The 15,920-nt window shown below is 41.9% G+C and overlaps 1 protein-coding gene across 2 annotated transcripts in view; it reads left to right on the top strand.

Moving 5' to 3' along the window:
• The first annotated feature begins 396 nt into the window (after positions 1 to 396).
• Positions 397 to 15,920, top strand: part of DIAPH3 (diaphanous related formin 3) — a 208,530-nt gene continuing 193,006 nt past the window's right edge. For both annotated transcript variants that reach the window (XM_061629956.1, XM_061629957.1), the window contains exons 1-3: positions 397 to 949; positions 5,247 to 5,279; positions 7,673 to 7,849. In XM_061629956.1, the coding sequence (XP_061485940.1) occupies positions 773 to 949; positions 5,247 to 5,279; positions 7,673 to 7,849 (387 nt within the window). In that variant the 5' untranslated portion in view covers positions 397 to 772. The remainder of the gene's footprint in view (positions 950 to 5,246; positions 5,280 to 7,672; positions 7,850 to 15,920) is intronic.

Here is a 15,920-nt window from a genome sequence, read left to right as displayed (position 1 = left end):
TGTAGAACACTGGAAACAGGGCGAGCGCTGTGTTACATAGGAAGAAACAGGTCATGCTTAGACCCTGTTTGTTCCACAGGCTTTATACTCCTTTGTTACACATGGTTCTTGCTTCTTTGTATTGCCGTTTCTCCTTCGGGAAGGGCGTGAAAAATTCCGCCACGTAAACAGCAGTTTAGCCTCTAATCCTATACAAATGCTTATACTTGGAGGCAAGAGGAATTTAGTCCAATAGGAATTGACTTCAGCGTAAATTTGTTTGAATTAGGAGCGGGTTACGACGTTAACCCAATGCCTTCAGTCTCTGCAACTGAGCATGCTCAACCAGGCATTTCAGTTTGGGATGCGGCCAATAATCCGGATATGACTGTTGAAGCCTTAACGGCGGACTTCCACCTATGAGAAATAAGCGGGGCTCGATTGCCAAGGGACTTGTCTAGTAACAAGGCAGGATCGCACGGTCTGCGGCCTCCGAATGGCTGTGCGTAGACGGAAATGAGGGGGCGGGGAGTTTGTGGCGGGAGGATTTGGATGCCTGTTTGAGCTTGAGTAGTTTTTCGGTGGTGATTCTAACCGCTCTTGTGGGGGTGCCTGGAATGCGATGGGTGTGGGCAACAGGCTGTGACGGTCGCCGCCTGCCTTTGCTGAGCGGGGGACCTGGACGAAGCGAAGGATTAGCGGACAGCGTCTTCAGGGCAAATGCTCAGCCCGTCCCACGCCCAGCTCTGAGCTTCTAATCGGCATCTCGTCAGCAGGACCCGACTTGGCCACCATGGAACGGGGGCCGCCGCTTCCCACTGGAGCGAAGGCCCGCGACAACAAGCCGCTTCGCAGGAATCCCGTTATGGGTAGTAGCAGCTGCGGAAATGGACCAGGCTGGGAGACGGCGGTGGGAGACGGAGGCATCAGCACTAGCAGCAGCAGCAGCAGCAATAAAAAAACCAAGTTTGTGAGTATCGGAGGCAGCTCTGAGCTGCTAGATTGGAGGATTAACTTTCCTGTTCTTAGATTTCACGGGTCCCATGATTCCTACCCCCCCAATCTCTTCTCCAGTTTCCATAAGTTAATATAGGTCAACGGCTGGTGAGCCATAATGGCAACATCTTCAGGGGTATTCCCTGCCCCTCTGACCTCGCTGTCAAATATTTCTCTTTTCAAAACCCACAACTGATGACTTCATGGGTCAGTTTGACCCCAATATCAGATCGGTGAAGCTCTTTTTCTAATTGGAAGGGTAACAGCACCATAGCATGCAAAATCTATTGCAAACAGTCCATCCGTGAATGAATTAGTTGTGTTTGTACAAGGATACCCTAGTTCCTCTGGATGGTCACTTGCCATGCTAATTTGAATAGTGCAAAAATCTGAAATGCAAACGGTCTAGTTCTTCCTGAATTTTTGGTCCCAAGATAATAATACTAAAAACCAAAGGTTTCTGACTAATGCAAATGGTTAAGATTGTTTTAAATAGCAAATGGGAACTGACCAGGAATTCAAAATTGACATGCCATGGTATTGCTAGATATTCCAGCATAGATGTGCAATAGCTGTCCTCTGAGAATGTGGGCTTGGCATGCCCAACTGAAAGGCCATGGGATTACTACAAAACCCCCAAAGTCTTGAATTGGTTTGTCTTCCTTAGTTTGAGAACGCAGCCAACCTGACCTCAAGGTAGATGCTTTCCCTGAGGTAGAAATGAGCAAAAACAAGAAAAAGTAATTGCGGTGTGCTTGCTACTCAACAGGCTGCTTGAACAAAACTGCCTGTGAGTATTTGTGGTGTTGGTTGGGAGTGAATTTTGTGTAGTTCTATAATCTTCTCACTTGCAGCCTTCTAAAGACATCAGTAACACGTTTATCCCCACAACAGTTTCTCTGATAAACATGCTCAAGTGGCAGAAAGTTTCAAGGAGAGACAATGAATCACTGGGTAGAGTCTGTTTAGTTCCTTGGTTGTCTTGAAATGAAATGGTCAGATAATGGCTAGAATGTAGGTGACAGAAGACATGAAGTAAATATGATTAGGCATGGGTAAGAGCTTATCTTTGAGTCTACTTTGTAGTGATAATGGCATTAAAGAAATGCCATTTGCCAGCCCCATTTGCATCTTCACAGTCCTGACCAGCTGTACCAGGTTGATTGAGGCCTAATCATAGGATCGTAGAGTAGGAAGGGGCCTGTAAGGCTATCAAGTCTAACCCCCTGCTCAATACGGGAATCCAAATTAAAGCATACCGGAGAGGTGGCTGTACAGCTACCTCTTGAATGCCTCCAGTGTTGGAGAGCTTGCCACTTCCCTAGGCAATAGGTTCATTGTCATACCGCTGTAACAGTTAGGAGGTTTTTCCTGACGTTCAGTTGAAATATGGCTTTCTGCAACTTGAGCTCATTATTCTGTGTCTTGCACTCTGGGTCGATTGAGAAGAGATCCTGGCCCTCCTCTGTGTGACAACCTTTCAAGTATTTGAAAAGTGCTGTCATATGTCTCATCAGTCTTCTCTTTTCAAGGCTAAACATGCTCAGTTCTTTCAGTCTCTCCTCATAGGGCTTTGTTTCTGGTCCCCTGATCATCCTCGCTGCCTTCGTCTGAACCTGTTCCAGTTTGCCTGCATCCTTCTTAAAGTGTGGTGTCCAGAACTGGACACAGTACCCAAGATGAGGCCTAACCAGTGCTGAATAGAGAGAGGGGAACCAATACTTCATGCGATTTGGAAACTATACTTCTGTTAATGCAGCCTAAAATAGCATTTGCCTTTTTTGCAGCCACATCACACTGTTGGCTCATATTCAGCTTGTGAACAATAACAAGATCCTTCTCGCATGTAAGATCCTTCTTGCATTTTATATCAAGGCTGCTAGGAAAATAATGACGACTCCTTGGAGACCTATTATGACTTATTATCCTCAAAGTACCTAGCTAATATCACTCACATCTCACATTTCGAGTCCACTGCTCTCACAATATCAGAAACATCTGATAAAGTATTATTAGATAAGTTTCAGATGAGTTTCAGTTACTGAAGTTGAGGATACTGATAATTTATCTGGAGGAAGGGATGTACAATTTTTGACTAACCTTACTATTCAAGCCAAAATATTGTTTTCCAGGACTTGGTTTGGCTCTCTACATCAATATAATGGTAGCATGATGCTTGGCAGTTTAGCATTGTAATGTGCCAGGTTCCTCAGCAGCAAAGTGACCAAACAGTCCCAGCCTTCTTTCCAACTCTTGAGCTGGAGATGGACGGAGTATTGCTGTGAAACTGCCAGGAAAATCTGTCAGCCTCTGTAGCTCCATGTTTTGGAGGAAGGCTGGTTGATTATCTCATTCACTAGATGGTTGTGACATACTTGCTATGGCAAGCATAAATGTGGAATCCTGCTTGGAGGAGTTCAGCCTAGCACTTAGATACTTGACGGTTTCTCAGTCTGCTTATAACACCTTAATAGGGGTGAGTTGACTGGCTGAGCCCTTGAATGTTTCATTGCATGAAGAGGTGGTGTTGGTGGTACAAGAAAGACGTAGTTGTGCTGTGCTCCTGAAAAAGCACATTGGACTTGAACGATTGTGCCAATTATGCAAGGTGCTTCAGGTGTAGGATGCTAGGGATTCTAGGTACTTTTGGATGATGATCTGATTATCTTTATCCATTAAAATTTGGTTTAAGGCTGGAGTTTGCCACATAAATGGTTTTGGTTGCTGGGAGAAGTACAGGAAGATTACAGCCTTTTGATTCTCCTAGATCTCTTGGCAGTGTTCAAGTGCTTTGGCCCTTTTATCCTTCTGGGCCAACTCTCTGGGATAGAAATTGGAAACACTGATTTGTGGCAGTTCCATTCCTTTTGATTGTCAGGTCCAGAAAGTTCTGCAGGGAACTGTTGTTCTACTCCACTGGGGGAGCGAGCTAGAGCAGGAAACAATGTGTTTTAATGCGCTCTTGTACTGGGGTCTCCAACATGGTGTTCACTGGCACTCCCAGACATTTCTCGTGGCGACCTTCAAGGCCTTCTGCCTCTACCGATACATTTGATGTTTTTTAACCTTTGAGAAGCAGCTCCAGCTTCCAGCCATCTTTCTTTTTTCTTCTTGGGATTCCTCTGGCACCATGTGGGCACAGAGGTATTCTTAGAAAAGTAGTGAGGAGATGGCTGAATATGGTGATTTGCTTTCCAGCATGCCCACCCAAGCTGCTTGCTTTGTTTTTTTTAAAAAAAGAAAGATAGACCCCGAGAAAGGGATTCACTGCTGCCTAGTATGTTTGTGGGGGTTGGAGAAATCAACCTAGAGTGATGGGGGGTATCCTGGGGTGGCAGGCTAGGAGAGTCGTGAAAATTGAGAGCTGTCTTTTTCTACGTTTTGGATGTACAATTTGTGTGTGTATTTGCATTGCCTTGGTATCTTTGGGTGGACTTTTTTTGGGGGGGGGGTAGGGGGAGATAGCCTAGATGTTTGTCTGGGTGTGCTTGTTTTTTGAAGGGTTGGTTTGTTAGGGGTGATAATTGAGGGGAGTTCGCATTACCTGGCTGTAAGTTGTGAGGTTTGACTATCACCGGTTTTCTTTCTAGGAAATTGGTATCTAATTGTGCTTTGTAGTTAGGCATTTGGGATTCAGACCGAACCACTCAGTTTGCTAGGCATTGGTCTGGTCTTTTGTGACTATCAGAGCCCACGTGACAGTCATTTTGTGTTGGTGGTCATGACAGCTGCACAACTTTTGAAATGTGCCCATATGTCCAAAAAGATTGGGGATTTCTGCTCTAGTAACAGTGAGACTAGCCACAAGTTCACTTGTAGGTGATACTTTGTATATGTTTGCTTCTCCATTAAGTGATGTCCTTAAAGACCATGATAAAGGGGGAAATGCCTAAAGTGAATTTTGTAGTTTGGTAAGCCTTTAAAATTGAAGATGAGCATTAAATCTTGTTAGAAATCAGTGGAGGTCAGATAGACAGTGCAAAAAGCTGGATATAATAGCTATGTTTCCCTCATAAAACAATACATCTCAGCTGTCCTTGCATGGTCACGCCAATGTTGGTAAGCTCTGAGAGAGTTTGTATTGCATCAAAGTACACATTAACAACAAAGTCTTGCATGATTCTGGGAGTACCCCCACATTTGCACACACTGGCATTATGAAGATGGGAGGAAAGTCAAGGAATATTGCTTGCATAGTGAAATTATAATGGCTTTTTAAATTTTTAGTAGACTATTTGAACCACATTAACAACTTGTTGCTTTATTTGCAGCACTTGCACATCAAGACACTGACAGATGATGTGGTAAGATGATTATGCTTTTGTTCTGTTTTGACTAACCCTGTATCTTACCAAGAGCTAACAAGAACTTGCTTTGTAAAATAGTTCCTTTATACTTTTTGTCTTTCAAATCCGTCACTTAACTGAAATGCAGTAGCTCACTTCAGATAGAATGCAAAATGTTTGTTGTTTCATGAACTTGTCTAGGACTTAAGTGCTTTGCTCCCTCATACTTTATTCCATTAACAGTTTTTAAATGGTTTAAATATGTTTTTATTTTATTTTTAATTTTGATTTTATTACTGAAGTGTTTGCTGCCTTGGGCTCTTTGGGGAAGATGAAAAAAATGGAAATGGACTGCCTTCAAGTCGATCCCGACTTATGGCGACCCTATGAATAGGGTTTTCATGGTAAGCGGTATTCAGAGGTGGTTTACCATAGTCTTCCCCTGAGGCTGAGAGGCAATGACTGGCCCAAGGTCATGCAGTGAGCTTCAAGGCTGTGTGGGGATTTGAACCCTGGTCTCCCAGATTGTAGTCCAACACTCTAACCACTATCCCACACTGGCTCTTGGCAGAGATAGAATATCAATAAAAGCTTCTGATGTTCTCCTTGTGGCCATTCTGGAAGAGAAGGGGTAGTGCAAGCATTTTTTATTTATTTAATTTATTTCTGTTCCACAACCTTTGCTAAAAATATATGTGACGTACAAAGTCTGAGATAAAACAAAGGACAAAATGACTCATCTGACAAGAAGGTTATAAAAATATTTAAATTTCAATAAGAAGTCTTATATTGGCATCTAAGACTCATTACAGATGGTGCCAGCTTGATTAGGCAGAGAGTTCCATAATCCTTTTTTCACTACAATAAATGCACAATGTCTTGTTGAAGATGGTTTGATGTTGCCAGGCACCATAGAACGTGCCTCAGTTGGCAAATCACACAGACCAGGGATGTGTATGAGGAATAAAGTGACAGGGGTCGTCAACCTTTTTGGTCCAGAGGGCAGACTGCAAATTTTGAGAGAATGCTGGAGGCACCAGTCACAAAATGGCTGCCATAGAACTGTGGCATGATACAACATGGCTACCATGGGGGGCATAGCATAACACAACACTTGAGAGCAGTTATGGTGAAACCTTTTCCATAATTGTATTTCTAGACTAGAAAATGCTTGATCTGCCTGTCTATAGCTGTTAAAGGCACAAGAACATTGGTTTTTCCCAGTGCAGACCTTAAACCCAAGCCTAAGCTGACATCCTGTACCCACTTACTTGGAAGTAAGACCCATTAAACACAAAGAGATTTCTAAGCTGACATGTATACCATTGTACTGTAAGTCAAATGTACAGTGAATTCTTAGTGAGTCCGTGGGCATCATCTCCTGAGGTAACCTGGACCTCAAGTGGCAAAACTGGATCCAGGAGTACTCCCAGACTGTGTACCCTGTCAGAGAAAGAGCATGCCTGGCCCATCCAGGCTCATGTAATGTTAAACCATAGTTTAGTATTTGCCTAAACTAGACTATTGTGTGTCTTGGTGGGATTGGCAGTTTCACAGTGGAAACTAGTTTTGGTCAGGGATTTGGTAATCATTGCTTTTCTTTAGTAGGAAACAAAAGGAATGCTTTATCTGGGCTTAGAAATGATATGTGGATCTCACCATTATCATGCAGTAATTGAAGATATTCATATCTAGGAAGAACTCAGCTGTATTCTTCCAAAATAATTAAGAGAAGTAGAAATATAGATGTTCAGGTATTAAGATGTTCAATGTTAATACTCATCATTAAAATATTATCATAAAATAATAGTGCAGTTATCTTAGTCATACAACCTAGTCATACAACCTAGTTATGAGTCCTCACTGCCATATCTTTGGATATACTAGGCAACTGCAGTTTTTCTTTAATCAGAATATGTCTCTGAAGAATCCACAGCTTCTGATTTTGAGCTTTGACTTTGAACTTCATGGTCTTTAGAAAATTAAAAGTTCTTATACAGTGAAATAAGCTTTTTCAACTCTTGGATGTTTGGTCTTTAATTATGAGCATGTGCACCTTCAGACACCTGGCATGTATTTCACTTGATGCAGAAGATGGAATCTGAGGCAAGTTTTTCATATCTACAGTTTATGCACTTTATTTCTTGGTATCCTTAATTATGGTTGTAAACATCAGAACAAGAAGTAAATCGGTTTGTTCAGTGCTACTAGATATGCCAAGGCTAGCTTTTTCCTTTCAACCTTGTTGGAATAAAATAGTACCAGGTATACCATATGTTTAGTTTAGTTTTTGTTTTTAAATGCCATTGTAAAGGTATACGTATATAAAAATTGGTTTTGGGGTGTGCTGTGTATATATTTAGGTTAAATATAAATTTATTGAGACACATTCATTCTTGGTTTTTGTTCAGTTTGATAAATTTTCAAGTATACGAATTCCGGGCAGCAAAAAAGATAGACCAACTCTGGCACATCTGAAAGAACTGCATTCCTCAACCAGCAATTGGCCAATGCCTGCTGATGTGGATGACTTCATTCCTACTCCTTTATCAGATGGGGAGATCCTTTCACAATTTGAAAAAATGATGGTAAGTGGCATTGTTCAATAAGCTGTGATGCTGTAATGATTTCTAAAGTTCCAATTGTCCTGTGAGGCTTCTTTCTCTAAAATAACACCACTATTGATATTATATCTGCACACCAACTCACAAAAACAATTAGGCTTCCCATGGGCATCTGGCTGGCCACTGTGAAAACAGGTTGCTGGACCAGATGGGCCATTCGCCTGATCCAGCAGGTTCTTCCTATATTCTTTAGTTGTGAGTGAACATTAACAGTGATGAATAGTATTACATTCTTTGATATGAATGGTTCCCTCCTACCAAGCATTGTGCCTGCTGATGCCTTGTCCAATTACAATACCAACTTAATTTCCATATTGTGAGGGCGCGTGAGCAGGTGTGAGCAACAACATGAGATGCAGGTAAGCGGTTGAGGTGGGGTGATGGTGGCAGCAGCTTGGGAGGCCAGGAGGCCAGTAAGCTGCCTAAATGGGATGGAGGTGAGTGCCTGAGGAGTGTTTGGGGAGTTGCTGGGTGTGTGTGTGGGGGGGCATGTTTTGGGAGTTGCCGTGTGTGTGTGCCTGTGTTTGGGAGTCCCAGGAGGGGATTGGGAGTTCCCATGTATGTGTGTGTACTTGTGTAGGGTCAGCGGGCAAAGCCTCTAGTATGTATGTTAGGAATGGGATCCTTTAGGGATGGGTGCCGCTTTGAAAGTTTTCCATTGACTTAATAGGCAGTATTGATTCAAGATCATTTTTTGCCCACTATCCATTGCTTTTATTTTACCAGTCCACTTCTTTTCCTCCTTAAAAATATCAGTATTAATCCATATATTTTGAAAGGAATTATTAATACTTTGAAAGGAAAGTGGCTTTGTGTCCTCCTCCACTATTATAGGCTATTACAGACTTGGCTTGCTTCCTCCAAGCTTGGAGCTTGGATTATTTGAGGGGGGGTGGGGGTGGGGGTGGCAGAGAGAGAGAAAAAGCTGTGCTGTCCATAAAATCAATAACAGAACAATACATTCAACAGGAAAAATCTGGTATCAAGAGAAAGCCGCTGACGTTTGGACCAAACAGGATCATTCCACAAAGATGGAGAATATTCAGACCATTGAAACATCCAGTGCTAAATGCAAATTAAGCAAAATTCTCATTCATCCTTAAGATATACATACACACACATAATACCTCAGAATCTTTCCTTTGCTTGTCCTCTGTCACATTTGTCTCTGTCAGAGGATTTGCCAACTTGGCCACCAGGCCTCTAAAGGAATTAAAATAAAATAAATTCATATATACTTATTCACTAAACCATTCATTTGATGCTATTGTAAACTCCCACTATTGATAGTGCTGTGGAGGGAGGGATTCCCTCCACCTATGGAGGATTGCCACTTCTCTTTATCTTACTGCTGTGTCACCAAATATGTGGAGAAGCCTGTTTTCCATTTCTACCATATATTTAAAATTACTAGTTAATAATAAACTTTCATTTATCCATTCGTGAATGTGGTAAATAGTGTGGTTCAAAACAGTACAGACACCAACTTTTTAAAGTGTTAAAGTCATATAAGATTCTCTTTGAAGAACAAATATTAAAAAGCTTAATCGTTATGCTAGCTTAGAAGGTTGTTTGGTAAAAAGCTTAACTTGGCTACTATAAATCATACTGTTCACTATATTACTATTTCTTTAAGAAAAATAGGGGTTGCTCTGGGAGTTTCAGTTCCTCCCCCTATTCAAACCAGTGGTCAATTACTTTGTCACTCCAATCCAGTTAACTCTTTGACTACTAGGCCTTGAGGGCTATACTTTCACAACCATCTTTCTAGTTTTCCAGCGCTAGTGTCTTCAGGCTTCAGTTTGGATCCTTGCTGAGGCTTTTACCTTAGGCCCTCTGTTCATCTTCAGTTTCTTCAGCTTCCTTGAAGGCAGCTATTGGCGTGACTTTCACAGATCTTCATCAGTTTCAGCCAGGAATTACAGCTCTTCTCCAGGCTTTTCAAGTGAAAACATTTATTTATTATTTGATTTTTATCCTGCCCTTCCTCCCAGCAGGAGCCCAAGGTGGCAAACAAAAGCACTAAATTTTTATTTATTTTATTTTATTTATTAAATTTATTAGTTGCCCATCTGGCTGGTTATCCAGCCACTCTGGGCAACGTACAACATAAAAACATACAATTTACATTAAAGTATTAAAAAATCTCAACCAATGATAATAAAACCTAACCCACCCCAAAAGCCTGCCTGAAGAGCCAGGTCTTCAAGGCCTGGTGGAAGCTCATCATAGAGGGGGCAAAAACACTTTAAAACACCATAAAAACAGATTTTAAAATACATTAAAACAAAACATTTTTAAAAACATTTTTTAAAAAAGCTTTCAAGACAGCTTTTTAAAAAAAGGTTAAAAACATGTTTTTTTAAGGTTTAAAAACATATTTAAAAGCAATTCCAACACAGACGCAGACTGGGATAAGGTCCCAACTGAAAAGGCTTGTTGAAAGAGGAAGGTCTTCAATAGGCACTGAAAAGATAACAGAGATGGTGCCTGTCTAATATTTAAGGGTATGGAGTTCCACAGGATAGGTGCCACCACACTGAAGGTCCATTTCTTATGTTGTGCAGAACGGACATCATGATAAGACGGTATCTGCAGGAGGCCCTCACCTGCAGAGCACAGTGATCGACTGGGTATATAAGGGATAAGCCGGTCTTTCAGGTATCCTGGTCCCAAGCTGTATAAGTCATTGTACACCAAAACTGGAACCTTGAACTTGGCCCGGCAGCAAATGGGCAGCCAGTACAATTCTTTCAGCAGCGGGGTGACATGTTGGTGATACCCTGCCCCAGTGAGCAGTCTCGCCGCCACATTTTGCACCAGCTGCAGTTTCTGGACCAACCTCAATGGCAGCCCCACATAGAGCGTTACATGACAGTAATCCAGCCTGGAGGTTACCAGTGCATGGACAACAATGGTCAGGCTATCCCAGTCTGGAAACGGCTAAAGCTGGTAAAAGGCACTCCTAGGCACTGAGGTCATCTGGGCCTCTAGCAACAAAGATGGATCCAGGAGCACCCCCAGACTACTGACCTGCTCTTTCAGAGTGAGTATGACCCATCCAAAGCAGGCAACTGACCAGTCTGATCTCGGGAACCACCAAGCCACACTGTCTTGCTAGGATTCAGACTCAGTTTATTGGCCCTCATCCGGCCCACCACCGAGTCCAGGCAGCAGTCCAGGACTTGCACGGTCTCTCCTGATTCAGATGTTACAGAGAAATAGAGCTGGGTATCATCAGCGTACTGCTGACACCTCGCCCCAAATCTCCTGATGCTTGTTCCCAAGGGCTTCATATAGATGTTAAACAGCACGGGGCACAAGATGGTACCCTGCAGCACCCTACAGCACAACTGCCAGGGGTCCAAAAGACAATCACCCAATGCTATTATCTGAAAACGACCTTGGAGATAGGATCGGAACCACTGTAAAACAGTGCTTCCAGTACCCATATCATGAAGTTGACCATGGTATCCTTCTGGGCCAATGGTATCAAAAGCGGCTGAGAGATCAAGTAAGAGTAACAGGGTCACACTCCCCCTGTCCTTCTCCCAATAAAATAGCTTTAAAGACCTGGCTGTTCAGGCAGGCCTATGGGATTTCTGGGGTGGGTTAGGTCTTTATATTGTATTACTGAAGGATGGTTAGATGAATTGCTGTTAATATTGTAATTTGCTGTATGTATATGTTTTTACATTGTATTTATATTGTGTATGTCGCCCAGAGTGTCCGCTTAGGCGGACAGATGGGCGACTAATTAAATAAAATTTTATTATTATTATTATTATTATTATTATTATTATTATTATCATCCATCAGGGCGACCAAAGCTGATTCAGTCCCATAACCAGGCCTGAATCCAGACTGGGATGGGTCAAGATAATCTGTTTCATCCTAGAGTACTTGCAATTGCTGCGCCGCAACCCTTAACTTTTGCCTGGCTCCTTGGTTCATCCTTCATCTCGTCTTTCTCTGAAGGCTGACTCCTTGGTTCCATCTTGGATTCACCTTCCCCTCTCTCTCTACTGCCAGGAACCTGCCTCTTATACTTGAGCAAGTTTTCTTCCATCTAGTCATTTTAAATTGGAGTTAAATTCTTCCCCCAGTAGGCCACAACTCTTGACCAAAGAGGTGAGGAAAAATGTTCTTTGTATTGTTCAATAAAGTTACCAGTTTTGATCCTTTTTCTCTAGCTTTAAACAGGACTTCGCTATCCAAGCAGTCCCTGTTTGTTGGTTGGTTTTTGGTACAAATTGAAAATAGGTTCAACATTTTGCTCCAGTGAGCTAGTGGTGGTAATCGGTAAACATGCAAATTCAGCAGTAACTGAAATATAAGAATAAAAAGAATACATGAATGAAATATAAGAGCAATTTATAAATGGGAAACAATATTAGATTAAATAATAATTGTTAGCAAATGAAAATAATTACTGAATTCACAGCATTGTATTAGTTTAACCTAAAGATTAAAGGGGGGATTATAGCTACTAATCCAAAAAGGGGATCCAAAGAACTGACTATTGGGGACTGAGAAGGAAAGTTAAGAAAGATGAAAGGAGGATTGAGTGTATAGGATCCAGAATGGCCCAAATGGGAAATAAGTTCAGGTAAAAATAGAAGAAAAGTATTTAAGCATAGTAGCAGCAGCAGCAGCACTAGTGAGCCCTAGCATTGAGGTTTTTAATCATTTTAATTCCTCTAAATTTTCCTGTCTTCTGACTCATTCTTTTATCTTGCCCTGCCTTTTCTCATTTTGTTCTGCATTGGTAAGTGACGGCAGGTGCAAACTCTTGTAAACAGTTGTTTTAATTTATTTTTAATTATTTTTTGTGAGTGACATGTACCCGAGCCTTATCAGAGTACAAGGAGCCTGATGAAAGTCACTCAATGAGCCTTCTTCATCCTGGTGCACATTCTCAGCTTGACTAAAGCCTTGCCAGCCTTTCTCATCTTATGCTCCAGGACAGAGTCATCCAGTGCTGCTGGATGTAGGGGGTGTCACAGCTTGTATCTTCTTTTCACAGGTATATGATCTCATCTTGTTTAAAGCATTGCCAAGCCTTCTGATTCTCACAATCCAGTAGAGTCCAGGCAGGTAGAGACATTTCTGCCCTTAAAGCAGATATTTGGGCCTGTTTAAACATGAACCTCGTCTTGACCATAGTTTGCTTCTATTCCACTCCACAGCTTCTGGGATGGTCACCTTCACCATGCACACAGATTCACCCTAAATATGAGTAACACAAAGTAGTGTGGCAGGTAACTGTCAGTCAGCTACCTGGAGCTCTCATTCAGAAACTATGTATCAATACAGTTCTCAGTGTGAAACCCTGGTAGTTCTTACACAGCTAACTCTTTAAAACTTTATATCAGAAATAATCATAGAAAGATTTTTCCCCACATTGATACAGTTAACACTTTGTAAACCTTTTCCTACTATATAATATTTTATAAGGTTGTCCCACTGTAGTCATGTGATAGCCTTCTAACTTCAGGAACATGGCGGTGGGGGCCAAGGCCGGCAACCAAGCAAAGAGGGCAGGTGTGAGATGAGACCAAGTGGAGAATGACAGAGCAAGTGAGCAGTGGAAGGTAGGGGGGCAAGTGGCCAGGTGGGGGAGGCAAGACTGGGTAAAGAGTGGGAGAATCAGTGGTGCTTTGCTGACAACTGAGTGAGGAGGGTGGGATGAGGAGGGTAGGTGGGGAAGCAGGAGAACCAGTAGTGGGCGATGGCTTGGGTGAGCCATGGAGAGACAGGCTGGGGCAGTCTTTCTGTGCAACTTGCTGTGGGGGGGAGGTGCCTTGGTTGGGGGGGTGTCTTGGCAACCTGGGGGAGGGGGTTGTTGCTTAAAGCATGTGGGAGCAGAGCCCCTAATATCATAAATGATCCTAAAAATGATTTCTCCACAGACCTATCACTTCATCCTTGCATTTTGTTTTGTTGCTAGTGACCCACTTCTCCAGTTTAAATGGGTTACTTTTCCTATAAAATACTTCAGCTGTTTTAAAGCAGGTACTAAGATCTGAAGTATTTTATGCTACAACTCTTAGGGTTCATATTTAAATTGTCCACGTCAGGGATGGTGAACCTGTGGTCCTCCAGAGGTTGTTGGACTCCAACACTCATCAATCACAGCAACTTTGCTAATGTATGGGGTGATGGAAGTTGTAGCCCAGCAACATGTGGAGGATCACAGGTTCTCTGTCACAGCTCGAAGTAAACTTAAGATCAGAAAACTTGAATCATCAAATGATTCCTGTATGCAACAATTATATGCAGTATCTACGTGTGCAACAATTATATGCAGTATCTACGTGTGCAACAATTATATGCAGTATCTACCAGCTGCTTCTCTGCATTCTGTCATTCCTTGATAGATCATCTATGTGGTTGGTAAAGAAGCAAACTGCTGTTAATAGTTCTCTGCTTGTGTAGATATTATATCCGAGCTGGCTTGAAGTAGCAAGGATTGTTAAAATGCACAGATTTTCCTTGACAGCAGGCTTCTTACATGCTTCATATCAGGAGTGGAAGAATAGCCCTTCTGTCTTAAAAAGGTTGTTTACTTAGTTGCTATAGGTTTGGATATGTGTTGGTCTCCATCATCATCGTCATCGGTATAGTGCAGTGATGAGGAACCTGTAGCCCACCAATTTTGCTAGACTATAACACCCATAATCCCTGATCACTGGCAATGCTCACTATCGCTGTTTAGAGTTGTAGCCATCCCACATCTGGAACATCGCAGGTTCCTCATCACTGGTATAGTATGTTCAAAGTTGGAGAGGGCCTGGGTTTAAGAGAGTATGGCTTGCCTAAGGCAATCCACGGAATTCATCGTAGAGATGGATTTGAACCAGGAACTTCCTCATTTGCAGCTATGCCTCTAAATGGAAACATGTTTCCTATAATATATTTTCTTAACACATGTAGATTCTGGCAACGGGTTAAAAGATGTTTTTGCGAAAACACAGAATTAGGTTTTGTGTGTGGGAGGCACTATGAATATACTAGCACTGCATAAGGCAAAAGCCAATTGATGCATGGATTGTTTGTGTCATGGGAATAATGCAAGCTGCTTAGATGTTTTCTTCCAGATCCAGATAAATCAGAAAATAAGGGTTAAGGTTATTTGATTTAGCCCTAGGAGAATTTTAGTTCTAGTGACTATATAAGAGAAAAGAAAGATTAATAACTGTAATGATTGCATAATGTAATTATCTTTCTGGTTGCACATCCATTTTTCCACAATTAAAACTGAACCGTTTAAGAGGTTTTGTTTTGTGAATGTGTGTGTCTGTTTTGAATGGAGTCAACAAGCTCTTAAAATTTATTATTAAGAGTCTCTGAAGCTCAGTAATACATTTTTGAAAGGGGATGTCCACCATATTTGGATTAAGAGGGAGGGTCCACATGACACAGTTCTAAAAAGATTCCATAAAGTATTGTATGTGAAAATAATTTTTGGGGGGAAGGTTACTGTAAATTGTGTGTGGGAAAAATTATTAAACTGGTTTGATTGCTTCAAGCTGTCCTGAGCTTTCAAAAAGCATTAGACAACATTTTTCAGCCAGAGAACCAGATCCAGACAAGGTCCACTTCCAGCAGCCTGTTTGACACGTGGTTGGGGTGACCCACCTGTAAATCACCTGACATCAGGTGATTTAAAGTTCAAGTCATGGGACTAGGCACGGTCTTATCTCTGATCTTAGTAGTTAGAGCTTAGATTGCACCTGATGTCATAGGTGACTGACAGGTGGGTATGACCTTATGGACTGGAGTTCCCTGCCATTGCACTTACGTGACAAAGATGCCCACAGATTGCTCCTTAAAAAGCTGATACCTGGTATTTTTCTGGAACCACTGCATTATTATTATTGTTATTGTTGTTATTTGCTTAGGCAAATATTGATGCTTGATATCAGGGCTGCTTCCTAGCATATTTTAGTGAGCAATGTTAAAAAATTATACCTTGCGTTTGTGTAGTCAGAGCTTGTTGGTTGCTTTGGTCTGTCTTATGAAAGTTTTCTGT

This window comes from Rhineura floridana, chromosome 5 (genome assembly GCF_030035675.1).
Source record: "Rhineura floridana isolate rRhiFlo1 chromosome 5, rRhiFlo1.hap2, whole genome shotgun sequence".
Lineage (NCBI taxonomy): Eukaryota > Metazoa > Chordata > Lepidosauria > Squamata > Rhineuridae > Rhineura > Rhineura floridana.
Note: the sequence above shows the minus strand (reverse complement) of the source record. Positions and strands in the feature narration are given on the sequence as shown.